Raw genomic sequence first — 15,685 nt, forward strand, 5'->3', positions numbered from 1 at the left:
GTGGGGAGCTGTGAATGTGTGTGTATGTAGGGTGTGGGGGTATATGTGGATGTGGGTGGCTGTGGGGTGTGCAGAGGGGGAGGGTGCCTGGGGGTGTGTGTGTGTGGATGCATGTACATTTAGGGTGAGATAAATGCTTGTGTGCATGCAGCCACACTGTGGCACTCAGGCAGCAAGAAGCACAGCTGGCAGTGTGGAGAACTGCATGTAAGTTCATTGTGGTGGAAGGGAAGGAGGAAGAGAAGGGGCGTGGGGTTGGGGGCAGATCAGTGGCCCCTGTGGTAAAGGAGGGGGAAGGGGCAGGTGTGGTCCAGCCGGGGTGAGGTGGGGTGTGGGACTGAGTCATGGCTCGTTGGGGAGGGGGGGCAGATCCTGCCATTGCTTGCACCTCAGGAGGGCACGGTGGGGCAGGTGTGCCCCTGGATCTGCACAGGGTGGGGCAGGGCAGGGCAGGCTGCAGCTGTGCTGGGCTTTTCTCAGTGGGGGCTGGGCTTGTGGTGGGGGCTACAGAGGAGGCTGCAGCCACCCGAAATTTCATTGTAGTCCTGCTCCCAGCACCGCTGCATGCCTAGTGCAGCCCCAGCTCTTCCCAGCGCATGGATGGAGGCAAAGCACTGAGCTGGGGCTGCACCACTCACGTAGCAGAGCTGGGAGCAAGGCTACAGCGAAGTCTGGGGTGGCTGCAGCCCCTTCGATAGCCCCCACCCGTAGCCCAGCCCCTGCTGAGGAAAGCCCGGTACAGCCCTGGCTTCAGCCCGCAGCTGCAGCCTGCCCCACCCTATGCAGTTCCAGGGGCACCCCCCCCCATGCCCTCCCGGGGCGCACAGAGCTGTAACAGAAATCAGATTGGTACAGGGCAATATGCATTCTTAAAAACTAGCTAGCAGTATCAGCCCCCAAATCTCTATTGGTGCACCCCTAGTAAGTGGGGCTCCCCCCCAGAGGCACACAGGTATGAGTTTGGGGGTATGGGTGGGTTCAGTGTTTGTGAGGTGTCTGATTGTGTGTGGGGGAGGGTGTGGTTGTGGAGTTTGCGGGGGAGGGTTTGTGGGTATGGTGGGGCGTGCACATCATCCCGAACCGGCCAGCATCTGCTCCCACCCTGCAACAGGGTACATTTCTCTTCACTATAAAAAAAAAAATCTTCAAACAGTAGATGAACAAATTTTAAAAGACATGTCTTTTCACAATGCGTTTTGATGACCACAGCCACTCATAATACAATCACCCATCACTGCCACATTATAATTACCTTTTCTGTAATGTCAGCCAACAAGAGTAGAATGAACTTGACAGTTGTGTGTTTAAGGCACAATAAAGGAAACTATAGAACCTTGTTAGGGAAGGAAGCAAGAGGCCAAGCTGCACCAGACCAGTAGCAGCAACACAATTGGAAAGCTTTAGCTTTAAATTATTATCAGTTGCAAGGAATGCAGTAGCATAACTGGAGGGCAGGGGGAGACTGAGACAGGAGCTCAGGTGCTGCTGTATGTGCATATGTGCCTTCATGTCCAGAAAAATCCCTGCCACTGAAGCTGGGGGCTGGCCAAACCACCACAGCCAGTAGTGCTGCAGCCGCCACTGCGCTGTGTACTGTTGCTACCCAGGGTGCAAAGCTGCTCCATTTCACCTCTGATGGAACATAAGCTTGTTAGAACAAGAGTGACTGAGAGTTATGCTAAGTTTCTTTTGGTAGACCTGGATCTTGCAAGTTGCTGAGCACCACTGAAAGAAAGGCAGAGAGCCTATCACCCACCCAATCCACTCACCATGCTCAGCCCATGCCATCTCTGACCTGAGCCAGGGGGCACTGCAGGAATGTATGGCATGCTTGCTCTATACACACTAAACTCTGAAACAGATGCATCAGGGCATGCTGTCTAAGCTGTGCTTAATGATGTGTGCCCAGTGCCACGCTTCAGGCATTTTGGGGTGGAGCACAAAGGGAGCAGGCCTGCTATGCTGTTCTTCACTATGGTACTCCCTAGGATTAGGGTGACCATGTGGGACAATGTGAAATTCAGGACACTTACCTCTTAAGTTAGGAGTGCTGCTGCACAAAAAAGGTGGTGGGGGCAGGGTGGCAAAGTACAGCTCTGGTATTACTAGTCAGGCAGCCAAAGGAATCAATAGCCCATTAATGACCCACTGTTCTTCACTTCACAAGTGTTAACAATTGTTTTCCCTTTTAATGGTCATTCCACTAGTCAAGCTAACCTATTTTAGGGCAACTTTGCTGTCTGCTAGGGCTTCCTATTTCATAGCTCATGCTGCTCTGGTTCCCTGCTCCACCCCATTTTAATTTTCACCAGCTGGCTAGGACCAGCCTCTGAAATCCGGGACTGTCTCAGCCAAACTGGGACATATGGTTATCCTACCTAGGATGTCCCACAGATGCTGCAGACCATAAAAAAAATACTTATGCAGAGCGGAGGGAAAATGATCAGAGGTTAAGGCCATAGCACACATTACACATCAGCAAACAGCAGCCATTTAAAAAAAAGAAATCTTTTAAATTGCTCTTACTTGCCAGTGCTGGGCTCTCAAGAAATACATTTGGAAATAACATAGCAAACATGTTATCCACTGACAAAAACGCATGTGAAAGTATACGAAAACTGAGACACCATGACCATGCAGAACCTTAGCTGCTCAATATTTTGTACTCCATGTACAGTATACTTTTAGTGTTCCATAACTACCCTTCTATTCTTAATCTTACTGATTAATACTTAACAGTTTCCCATGCGCAGCAGCTATACAGACAGCTCAGTGTTTCTCTTTTCTCCAACCCACAGCTAGCAGGATCAAGAACATAACTGCACTATGATGCGGACAATTTCCCAGTATTTAACCAAAGGAGAAGATTATTTCCAGAGAGGAAAGAAATAATCACTTGTGAATAACTTTTCCAAAACAAATACTCCCTTTCTAACAACAAAGCGAGTGCTAATCACATAATTCATCCCCTGAAAATAATAATTATGTATCTGCAAATTAAAAAAAGATAATCTAGCTAGCTAACCATATAATTACCTTTCCCTTCCCCTATAGGTCTTAGACTCATCTTTAACTAGCAGTCTCTATCACAGCAGGAATTATGTCTTCTGCAGGATGATTAACACACCAGGGCCATTATCCAATGGACAGGGGGGAAAAAAAACAAGCCAGTAGTGACAATAATTACAGAAGTGATAAGCTTCGCTGATAAAACTAAAATGGTTATTTTTTTTTTTATTTGGCAAAAAGCATGCAGCAAAACTAACACAAGTAGCCATTTTCAGAGTAGTATTTTGAACTATTTCCTTTTAAGCATGGTTTTCAGTGTGTTGTTTAATTTGTTTTCAAATGCAGTTAAACAAGTTTCTTATAAAGAGGACTAGCATACTTCTAAACTCCAGCATTTTGACTGACTAGTGCGATGTCTCCTCCTCCCCTGTAGAGAGACAATTATTTTAACTGCAGATACCTCTCTGCAGTCCAGGTCAAGGTTCTGGCCTTCAACCTCCAGTTTGAGAATTTCAACCTGGTAATACCATTCTTCCTTAATAGGTGTGTACCAAATATCACCCTTGTACAGACTTGGTTCAATTCCACCCATCACCTAGAAAAAAAGGGAGAGTTACAAATTTTAAATCTCTTAAAACATAGGTTTGTTTTTTCCCCTAAAAATACAGAAAGCAAAACAAGATTTACAAACAGTTTATACAGGTAACATATTTTTAATTTAGCTTCATCTGTACAGATTCTGCTGATAACAGAAAAGTTGCATTCATCTACAAAGGCCATATTTTGTTAATATTTAAAAGATCTAGATGCCAACTCACTTTTGCTTCAGTAATAGTAACATTCCTGTTTCAGGTTTGATTCAAAGACGTCCTAAGCACCCACACCACCTGTGACTTTAAATCAATTTTCTTATTGGCGTTCCCTTCCCCAATTAAAATTAGAATGGTCTGGTAGAACCAACACTGAACCTAAGCAATGCATATAAATGGGAAAGAGAAGCAAGCCTTCATATTAAAGATTCACTTAGCAAGTTCACCCAAGATTAATATAGCCTAAAAACAATTCTGTTTTGGGTGCATAAGAAATATGATAACAGTGCTGTCCATTTTAGTTCCCGGTAGCATTTATATTTACATTCATTGCAACTATATTAGACCTTCCCACCTCTGAATTTATTTTTGTTGTATCCATTCTCAATTAGATTTTTTTTTCCTTAGGAAATTAAGATTTAAAAGGTAAGATGAATGAATCTGGAATACTTAGACCAGAATAATTCCATTGTAAACAAAACTTCAGGGCCAGTTCTTGGTCCTGCTGAAACTGGAGGCAAGACTCCTTCAGATTACAATGGGATCAGAATTTGGTATGTATCATAGGTTAAATAAATGTCTATTGCCTTCTCCTTAGCCAATATTAACCATGGAAAAATTCTGAAAGCAGCAAAGTTGGCAGAATCTGGAAGTTACATCCAGTATTATCTGATCACAAACATTCCTATTAATTTGACCCAGATCTGCATTGAATGGAACCTTTTGCCATGAACAGCAGAGGGGCAGCATAATCAAACTCTAACACATTATGTAGAAAGCAACACCACCACATACTTGATTGTGCTTTAAAAAAAAAAAAAAAAAACATTAAAAAATCTTTAAAATGAAGAATATTGTTAAAAAAATTGCTTAAGTATATTTCAGTACAAATGGAAAATGGCTGGAAAGAATAAAGAGGCACTTTAAAAAGATATTTAAAATTAGTTAGATGCGCAGAATTAAAACAGACTTCACATGTTTAATAGTTAATTTTGGAAAGAATAGGGCAGTAATGGAAAGGGAGTGAGAGATTAAGGAGTATTTTCCCTTTCAGACTGACAGATACCCACAAGACTACCTCCGTTGGTACCACTTCCAGAAACAGGCAATCCAGCTCCACACATCTGCAGGGAGAAAATGTTGGGGATCTTTGCCACCCTCACAAGGGAATCAAAGAACGTCTCCACAGACCTTGAAGGCTAGAGTATGTTGGGGAAAGAAAAAAAAAAAGTGAGGAGGTATTCACATAAAAGGATCAGTTTTATAGAAACAAGGATGGCTAAAATGAATTTGCTAGCTAGTGGGTACACCTACATGAGACACTACTGTGCAGCTGTTACTGCGCAGTAACGCTGGTGGATTACTACATAGATCCAGAAAAAAAAAGATCCACCCCTCTCACCCCCAAACAATAAAGCCTACAAGCTTCACTGCTACAAGCCTGGTTTCTGTGGAAGTTTTGGGCATGTATTTCTTTGTGGGATTCTGAAAGAATCAAGAAACCGTTTTCCCTGCCATCTGTCCAACACTAAATGGCAGCATTTTTGACCTGAAAGATCAGGCATTTTGGATTATAAATGTAATTTATATGTAACAATTTTGTAGTGCACATCTCGCCCTTCTTTTTGTGATGGGGTGGTATATCAAAATGCACTTAAATCCGATTCATTATTGGCAAACAACTGGTTTGCCAATAGAAGCTAGATGCATTTGCCCCCATGCTAGCCTTTGTTCTGGTTGTAAAAGCATCACAATTTCATGATAAAAAACCTGTTCAGCCTATATCAAGAGGCTTCAACTTTGCATTTCATGACATGTCAATATTTGCTTGGCACACAGAATAAAAGGGCTTTACCCTGGGAGGTGCTCAGCGTCCTGAGAATCTTACAGCAGTGAGACATTGATAAGGAGAGGCAATGAATTACCTTCAACATGCCATTTGCCTAATCCAAAATTTGAAAATAGCTCTTTTCCCCCTTCTCCTAAACTGACAGCACACAACAGCAGACAGGCTGAAGCTGACACAGCCTTTGTACAATTTGGAGTAAAGCATTCTAGTTCTAGACAAAGAATAAAATTGTTCATTGTAGGTTGATAAGTTTGAGTCCTTGGATTTGTCAGGGAATCATGACAGCAGAATTAAGGTAAATGTGAGAGTTCTAATTGAATTTTCACACTGGGATTATTGTTGTATATTCACTTTATCTGTAAACTTCTTGGCTCTGTAACAGTAGGGATGAGGGCAGGTTATAAACATTTTTAGTGACAGCATTTTTGCAAAGGATGTTATCTTTGAAGTTACCCAATATGTGCTCTCAGCCTCAACTTCACTTGATGAATGGAGATTGTATACTTTAAACAGGCAACACAGGCCTCATTTATATGCGCTATTAATGCAGTACAGGCTTAACGCACAGTAAAATACTGTGCCATAAGCCTTCCTTGGGAGTCCGTCTATATGTGCACCCTGTTGGAAGCAAATCTGCTCCCAACGGGAACAGCCCAGTACAGGGCTGCTCCTGCCCTGCTCTGTCCTTTGTAGCAGCCAGGGGGAGCTCCAGGCTTCCCTGGGGTGCTCTCTCAGGGGCCAGCAGGGGGTACAGGGGCCAGTCCCAATGCGATTGGGGCCTGGAAAGCTCTGCCAGATGCAGTGGCAGCTGTCTCCTGTTCCTGTGCACACTGGGATGGGGCCTAATGTACACAGGGTTGGGAGATGGCTGCTGCTGCAGTCGCCAGAGATCTCTTGGCACCATGCATGTGGGGATACATAGCTGCAAGTGAGCTCCATGACCATCAGAGCTTCCCTGCCCAACAGGGGGCTCACTGGGAGCCACCCCATGAGTACGACAGGTCCTGGCTAGTCCCCTACTGGGTGGGGATTGGCTCACTGGCAGGTGCCCCACAAGCAGGACAGGTGCTAGCAAGCCCCCCAGCTAAGCTAGGAAGCAGAGAGTTCCCCAGTCCCAGTGCTGCTCAGCTCCTGGCTCCTGTGGGGAGCCAGAAGCCCTGCAGAGCTGGGATGGGGGCAGGGCTGGGGGGAACAGGCAGAGAGCAACCCTGTCCTAACACTGATTGGCTCCCAGCTCCTTGTGGGGAGCTGGCTGCTGAGAAGCACCAGGACGAGGGACAGAGAGCTCCCCTGTCCCTTGTGGCCAACCAGGATCAAATTTGCTCCTAGTCAGCATTTACATGAGTGGTACTACGCAGTAACTACTATGCGGTTAACCCAGTGCCTGTATTTTTACAGGCACTAGCTAACTGCGCAGTAGACTAATCTACTGTGCAGTAAATGGCACATACATGTAGATGGCAATGTTTTACTGTGCAGTAGACTAGTCTACTGCACAGTAAAACATTGCCATCTACATGTATGTGCCATTTACTGCACAGTAGATTAGTCTACTGCACAGTAAAACATTGCCATCTACATGTATGTGCCATTTACTGCACAGTAGATTAGTCTACTGCACAGTAAAGCATCTTGTGTAGACACACCCACAGGGCTTTACTTAGCAAGTGTATCAACTACTAGCAAGCCTCATGATCTTACATGTATTAGGAGGCTTGAATACGGCCAGGTGCTGCTGCAAGATCTTCAAAACTAACTTCCTCCATTCATCACAAGCTCTGGAAGAAGCTAACTCATTCCAGAGGAGCAATATTTGGATCATCCAGCATCAGAAAAATTTAAATCTTCACATGGAACTTTGGAGGGAGCAACCAACTTAGCCCTGCTGAGCTTTGTCAGACCTATTTGAAAAGTCTACTATTCGGGAGGTATAAAGAATTGATAAAGGTTGACAGGGTGTGACTGAAGCCATTAGAAGGCATTTGCCTTCTCCGTCTAATATTTTGATTTGTTCCAAGTCATAAGAAGACTTACCTTAGCTAAGACATCATAGGCAAGTCCAAGAATTCCATGCCATTTCACTCCTGGTAGAAAGAAATTTTCTGATTCAAGAATGGTAGCAATGTTGATAAGATAAGAGCCATTGATTCCCTTTGGAATAGTAACAAAATCTTTGCCAAGCACTCCTGTCCAGCTTCCTTGAGTATACTTAACAGTAACATCAATGCCTTGAGATGTATATGTACTTGACCTATAAAAGGAAAGATTGTTTTAATGCCCTGCTCATTAAAACGTGGCTTTTGCCAAGGAAGTCACATGTGCTTTAAAATAAGAGGGACAGACAAACAGAAAGACCATGCACATCTGAGACAGCAGATAAGGAAGAACCCCCCCCACCCCATAGCTTGGTTCTGAAAACTATTCAATAACTAAACTCACCGGGGCATGAGACTTTTAAAGTCTGTGATTATATGATCATTCAGCATAGCAGGAGCCCAATTCTGATCTGCTTGCTATCACAATAAAAATAAAAACTTTCACTGTAAATTGAGTGTATTAAGCTTTAGAAAGTAACCAAAAAAGATCTGCAGTGAGATGTAAAAACTGAAGTGCCTAGCTACCCGAGCAGGTCTAGACAAACTCTATTAACATGATTAAAATTCCATTTTGGGTTAACTGGAACATTGTTCCTAGTTGCACAGCAATGAAACATACATTACATGCATTACAAACAATCAGAACTGCATATTAAAAGGAAGCAGGCAGATTTAACAGCAAGGTACCAATAATGGGGGGAGGAAAGAGAAAGAAGAAAAACATTTTGTACACTGGGGACAATAGTAAAGGAATGAAGAGCTGTGATAAGCCAGGGGGGTAAAGAGAAAAAGCAGAGTAAAACAATTTAGGAAGAGGCAAACCCATGCCTGGCTTTGTTGACAAGGACATGGGGGCAGGGGTGGTGAGGTGGGAAAATCTTTTTCATTTAATTTCAGTGAGAGTTTGAAGATTAATAGGTTTGCCAAAACAAGGTTTGTATAGTCTGACTTCCTTCAGAAAGGCTAGGTGCAGCTTTCTGAACATTAAGGGCTTAGCAACCAATGGTTCTCAACCATTTTTCGAATCAAGGCACCCCTCCAAAAATATCAGCTCCTGGCTTTCACTTGTTTCCTGACTACAGAAAAATAATATAACAATTCTTCTATTGCAAAGAACTCAGAAAGACTGCAACAGGTCAAAATGTTCTGACACTAGATTCCTATTTGAAATCTTTAGTTTTATTTTGTGAATCATATGTAGTTGTTTGCATACCTAACAGTTGCTCAGCAGCTACTGGCACCCTGAAAAAGATCTTATGGCACCCCAGGGTGCCATGGTACTCTGGTTAAGAATCAAAGGCTTTACAGGCTACACCGTTAGACTATGGATAGAAATTACACGTAAACTGGTATAAGTGATTGGAAACCAGTTCAGATCTGTAACACAATGAATGCACACAACTGCTTTCAAAATGGCCAAAACCAGTATCAGGCTTCAGTTTATTGAACTTTTGTCTCAGTTCCCCTCTAGATTCAAGTTAACTCACAGTCCTCCAGTATCCCAGGATGCTTTGCACCTCCTTTGCAACTCCCCTCATCTCAGGGAGATGTGTTCTAGTACCCTCTAGCTTCTGGCTTGGGCCACTGCAGGCATGTAGCTGCATTTCAAGAATCAAAAGCGAATATCTGTTCACTTGTTTATTTGTTCAATCTACGCAGCTTATACTTCAACCTGTGAAGATTGAATCGGTTCAGCCTTGGGCTTTCTGAAATGTCTGTACTTAGTCAAAATCTATGGGAGTTCTGCCATTGACTTCAGTGAGAGCAAAATCAGAGCCAAAGATGTTGAGTGGATGAAGAAGGAGAGAAAAAAGGTGTCAGAAGATCACATTTGGAGTATCTGTCTCGCTTTCAGCCAACACATGCCAACATCTATTCTTTAAAAGCGAAAAATTTAAACCATATTTAGAAGATGGGTCAGGGGAAAGGAGGGAGAAGAAAAAGGATTAGAACAAACACAAAGGTTTTTTTTTTTGTTTTGTTTTTTTGCTTTTTTACTTTGAAGGTCCTTTTTTAATATTGATCACAACCATTACTTAAACTCTAAAACAACTATTTTTTTCAGTAGATGAGGTCAATCAATGAAACTTGTTTTTTTTTTTTAAACCATTCATCTTTGGTCCAATTATTTGGCATTTTAATTTTTAAGTGACAAATGACAGGGCTAAGTTTATTTCAAAACATCTTTAAAAAGGCTACTATTCTATAGTAAAAATCTTCAAAGAAAATTTGAAATCTGTGATTTTAAGATTATTTCACAGTACTGACTTTTACATATACGATGTATACGTGTAGTTTAAATACAGTGATGTATGCATGTTAAAGCCAAGTCTGAGTTCTGTTGAACTCCTGCTTTTAGGCCCACAGGCATATTTAAATTTAGGCTTGGTATAGCACAGACCACTTATATACACACAGTGGATAAACAGAATCTGCTTAGCCATATAACAATGCCGATCTCAATCTATTGCCTACTGTTTCTATTTAAGCAAACCTTACTTCTAGGCTTTGATCTAAAATCCTGTAAGTTAAAAATCCAAAACCAGGCAGACCTTCCCTGGAGTTGATAAAAATGCAATGCTTTCTGAGATTTGCAGGGATGTTGGTGAAGAATAAGGCCAAGCCCTGACCACAGTTTCCTCCCTCAAGACGAGTGACACTGCAAGGTCAGAGCGCAGTTGGACAGTTTACCTCACATTCCTTTAAAAAGCTACCCAACCTGCAAGGACAGATACTTCTAGCTTCATAACCCAATACCATTTTTTGGAAAAAATTGGAGGGGGGATAGGAACAAAAATGATTAATCTGGTGACACTGTAAAAGCAACATGGCTGTTAATATTTTCAACATGTAGATTCCAGACCCCATCACCCATCCTTCCAAAAGGCAAGAGGAGGCTGGTCACCTCCCATGCCTCCTTTCTTGTTGCATTACTTTTTTGTTGACCGGACTCTCTGTTGCCCAAGACAGCAAGTCAAAGAATCAAACATATCAGCTCAGAAGCAGTAAATGTGCTATGTGGAAAACAGCATAAAACTTCTCAGATAGCATAGATGGCTCCCAGTTCTTCTCTGCATAACCACAGCAGCCCCCACACTGGGAACAAAGAGAAAGGAAATGCAAGATGGTGTGTCACAGCATGGAGGGAGAAAACATATGACTCTGTGTCAGAAAGACAAGAAAAGAAAGAAAAGGAGAACAAAACATCATCACTTCCCAAATTCTGGAGGTGTGACTGGGTTCTACTTCAAGTAGGCAGTGAGATGGATCTTACATATACATTAATTTAAATATGAATTACAAGCTTGAAATGATCTCACAGGACTGGGGAGAAGAGCCTCCCAATATAAAGTTTTAGGGAGAAAGAAAAACCCTGAGAACCAGTTTAAGACTTGCAGCTCTACAAGGCAGACAAGCAAGTTATTTTTAATTAAAATATCATGATTTTAAAGCCATTCTCACTTCTTGTCTGGGGAGAGGAGTAAATTGAGATTAGAGATGTGAGTTCATAAGCATGTGGTCTTTATTTTATATGCTATTTTACAAATGAAGCACTGGACTGGGATTCAAGAGATCATAGGTTCATTTCTGGCTGATGTCAGTCTGCTGTGAGGAACCTGAAGAGAGCCACAGAAAATGAGTGTTGGAAGGGACCTCAGGAGGTCATTAAGTCCAATCCTCTGCTCAAAATAGGACCATCCCCAACTATACCATTTCAGCAAGGGCTTTGTCAAGCTGGGCCCTAAAAACCTCCAAGGATAGAGAGTCCCCCACCTCTCTAGGTAACCCATTCCAGTGCTTCACCACCCTCCTAGTGAGAAAGTTTTTCCTAATTTCTAATCTAAACCCCGCTTGCTGCAACTTGAGACCATTGCCCCTTGTTCTGTCATCTGCCACCACCAAGAACAGTCTAGCTCCATCCTCTTTGGAACCCCCTTCAGGTAGTTTAAAGTTGTTATGAAATCCCCTCTCAGTTTTCTGTACCTCATTTTCCCCATATGTCAAGTGGGGATAACTATCCAGGCTTCCTTTGTAAAGTGCTGGAAAGGTGAAGAGTGCTGTTTAAGAGTAAGGTATTGTTCTTCACCCAAACAGCGATAATCTGAGTCACTTCCAAAATATTAAAACTCTTAATACAAGAACCTGGTGGCAGCAGCATTATGGTACAGAACATAAATAAATTTCTGATGCTTGTTCTGATGCTTGACCTGAATCAACATAGTTTCCATTTGACTTATCCAAGAGAGCAAAAACCTCTTTAAAAGTCAAATCAGCTAACACATTGCTCTAACGCATGGCATGAGTGTTTAAACAAGAGTCCCGAACAGATCACAGAGAAATATGGAAAAAGGTTCCATCTCCCCAAGAGACAGCACATGAGAACTACAGGGGTAAGGAAAGGACCCTACAAGTACAGACTATGGAAGGCTGCATGGCCATTATTAGTTTACCAAGGAGGAAAATGAGGTAAGTGACCCAATTATTTCACAAAAACATAAGAAGGGTCGCTGTAGCCCAGTAACCTGTCTCCAACAGTGACAGAAGTGGATGCTTAGAGGGAGAACATTCCTAGAATGATCTATCCCCTACCCCAGGGATGGGAGCCTTTGGGCTGCTGCTTGGCTGTGGACTCCATTTCCCAGCCGCCCCTGCCAACATGGCTTGTGCCAATCTCTATGGAGACCTCAGCCGCGCCAGCAGCGCACACAGCAGAGCAGCTCAGAGGGCTGCTCCAGAGCTGCCAAGAATGTGGGACGGGGACAGCTTGCTCCAAAGCTGTGATCTGTAGCCTGCACGCTCCAGGTAGGGGCACACATGCAGGAAATCATGGCTCTGCCCCAGCTCCAGACAGGCTGTCACTGCTGCAAGGAGCTGGGGCACAGTCACGATCCCCTGCATGTGTGCTCCTGCCTGGAGCATGCAGGCTACATATCAGTGCTCTGCCCTGGCTCTGGAGCAAGCTGCCCTACCGCAAGATCCCAGCGGTTCCCGAGCAGCCCCCTGTGCTGCTCTGCCATGTGCACTGCTGGTGTGGCTGAGGCTGGGGTCTCCATGGAGACTGGCACAAGCCATGTAGGCAGGGGTGGCTGGGAAATGGAGTCCCCAGCCAACTGGATCTGGCCCACCGGCCAGATGTTCCCCATCCCTGCCCTACCCACTATCCTCTCTAGCATGCACCTTTATTGTTTTAGAGATGCCAGAGGAGTTCCTGCCTGCAGGGAGGGGTAGGCATGGGTGGGCTTGGCCAGCTCCATGCCTCCAGGTGGGGCTTTCAGCACTCCAGCTGGAAGCCGCATGTGGAGGCACAGAGCCAGCCCAGCCTGATGGTGCACGACTCCATGCTTTCACATGATGTTTCCCACTGGAGTTCTGGAAGCCCCATGTGGAGGCACAGAGTCCGTCTGGCCCAATGGTGCATTGCTCCTGCTCTGCACACCATCGAGCCAGGCTGGGCAGGCTGTGTACCTCCACGTGGGGCTTCTAGCACTCTAATGAGGAACTGCACGTGGAAATGTGAAGTCGCATGCCATTGGGCTGAGCTGGCTCCATGCCTTGCTTCCATGTGCAATCCCTGGGACTGAGCTAGAGCCATACACCACCATGGGCTCTGCCTGCTGCAGCCATGAGTGCCCTGAGGGCCTGCCACCTGCTACTGCTGAGCTGCCAGTTGTGGGGGCTGTGCACCAAGGGAGAAAAAGCATGTGGCAGAGGCCCATGCACACCCACAAATGTCACACTTACCTACACCGCCCCACAAACCCTACACACTCCTGTATGCACACCTGCCACAAACTCCATATACTCCCACACCTATCCACAAACCCCACACTCCCATACCCACAACCCCCTACCCTTCTTCACAACCCCTTCAAATCCACACACCTTTACAACCCCCCACTCCTCCCACAAATCCCACCCCCAAACCTACATAATACCTGCATATATTTCTAACGAAGCTTCGAACAGAGTTGTATTTAGTGTTATTTGTAAAAAAAAATAAAAATAAAACTAATTAATTTTCCATAATTTTGAATTTCTCTGCACATAATACCCCAGAGTGTACCTAGTTCTAGGAACTGGGACTTGGTAAACAACAGTTCCCTGTTCACCTGGTCCATAAACTTCATGATTTGTTAAACCTCGATCATATCCTCGCCTCAGCCTTCTCCCTTCCAAACTGAAGATACCTAGTTTTTATAATCTATTTTGGTATTTTCCATTTGACAGATGCAAAAGAGCATAAACCTCTTTAAAAGCCAATCCAACTAGTACAATGTTCTAATGCATGTCCTGTGTGTTTAAACAGATCACAGTTAGAGAAATATGGAAATCTCTCCCTGAGAGAATGGAGAACTCCTCCATGCTCCTAATCAATTTTGGTTGCCCTTCTCTGTACTTTTTCTAATTCTACTACATCCTTTTTGAGATGTGGAGACCAGAACTACACCCAATATTCAATAAGTGGGTGTGCATCATAGATTTGTATAATGGCACAATGGTGTTTTCTAGTTCCTTCCTAGTGCCCAACATTTAATTGGCTTTTTTGGTCATAGCTGCACATTAAGCTGATGTTTTTGGAGAACTTTGTTTAATGATTCCAAGATTTCTTTCCTGTGTTGTAACAGGTAGCTCAGAATCCAGCATTATGTATGTGTAGCTGCGCTTATTTTTCCCAGGTGCATTATCTTAAACTTGTTGACACTGAAGTTCATCTGCCATATTTTTTGCCCACTCAGCTTGGCAAGATCTTTCTGCAGCTCCTCCCTGTCAGTTTGGGACTTGACTACCTGAAATAATTCAGTATCAGCTGCAAATTTTGAGATTTCACCATGCACCCCCATTTCCAGGTCACTGGGCCCAGCACAGATCCCTACAGGATTCAATTTTTGATGGAATCCACCCTTAGCCCTCCACCTTTAGTGACCACTCAGCCCTACCCTTTGATTCCTATCTTTTAACAAGCTCTCAGTCCATGAAAGCACCTTCCCTCCAGTCTTGTGGAAACATCGTCTTTTTTAAAGCCTTTGGTGAGGGAGCTTGTTGAAAGCTTTACGTCAGCTGGATTCCCCTTGCCCACGTGCTTCTTAACACCCTCAAAGAACTCTAGCAGGTTGGTGAGACAGGGCTTCCCTTTACAAAAACCATGTTGACTCTTCCTCAGAAGATAATATTTGTCCATGTAACTCTTGATTTAATTCTTTATTATAGGATTCTACCAACATCCAGGGGTGGAAATGAGACTCACTGGGTGTTTCTACATGTTCATTAATGTGGTATAATTACGGCGCATTAAGTTTAGTATCTATAATGACAGGTACTAGCAACGTGCCATAAATTGGCACCACAGCACATTAGGACAGATGAACTTTTTTGTGACACTACTGCACATTAGATTATAGTTTCATAGTTAGTAGGGTCAGAAGGGACCTGAGCAGATCATCAAGTCTGACCCCCTGCCATGGCAGGAAAGAGTACTGGGGTCAAATGACCCCAACAAGGTGACTGTCTAGCCTTGTCTTAAAGACCCCCAGGGTAGAAGCCAGCACCACTTCACTTGGAAGTTGGTTCCAGATCCTAGCTACCCTCAGAGTGAAACAGTGCCTCCTGATGTCTAATCTGAATCTACCCTCTGCCAGCTTGTGACCGTTATTTCTAGTCACTCCTAGTAGTGCTCAGGGGAACAGGGACTCCCCCAATGACTGCTTGTCCCCTCTGACTAGTTTGTAAATGGCCTCTAGATCCCCCCTCAACCTTCTCTTACGGAGGCTGAACAGGTTCAAGTCCTGTAGCCTGTCCTCGTAGGGCCTGCCCCGCTGCCCCCTGATCATGCGAATGGCCCTCCTCTGGACCCTCTCCATGTTGTTCACGTCCCTCTTGAAGTGCGGCGCCCAGAACTGGACGCAGTACTCCAGCTGCGGCCT

At 44.2% G+C, this 15,685-nt stretch overlaps 1 protein-coding gene across 1 annotated transcript in view; it reads right to left on the minus strand.

Moving 5' to 3' along the window:
* BACE2 (beta-site APP-cleaving enzyme 2) overlaps nt 1–15,685 on the minus strand; it is a 97,120-nt gene that overhangs the window by 20,438 nt on the left and 60,997 nt on the right. The window contains exons 3-5 of the mRNA XM_019524498.1: nt 7,702–7,918; nt 4,889–5,017; nt 3,470–3,604 (exon numbers count right to left, since the gene is read on the minus strand). Of these exons, the coding sequence (XP_019380043.1) occupies nt 3,470–3,604; nt 4,889–5,017; nt 7,702–7,918 (481 nt within the window). The remainder of the gene's footprint in view (nt 1–3,469; nt 3,605–4,888; nt 5,018–7,701; nt 7,919–15,685) is intronic.

This window comes from Gavialis gangeticus, unplaced genomic scaffold, assembly GCF_001723915.1.
Source record: "Gavialis gangeticus isolate Ggan-Ray unplaced genomic scaffold, GavGan_comp1, whole genome shotgun sequence".
NCBI classification, from domain to species: domain Eukaryota; kingdom Metazoa; phylum Chordata; order Crocodylia; family Gavialidae; genus Gavialis; species Gavialis gangeticus.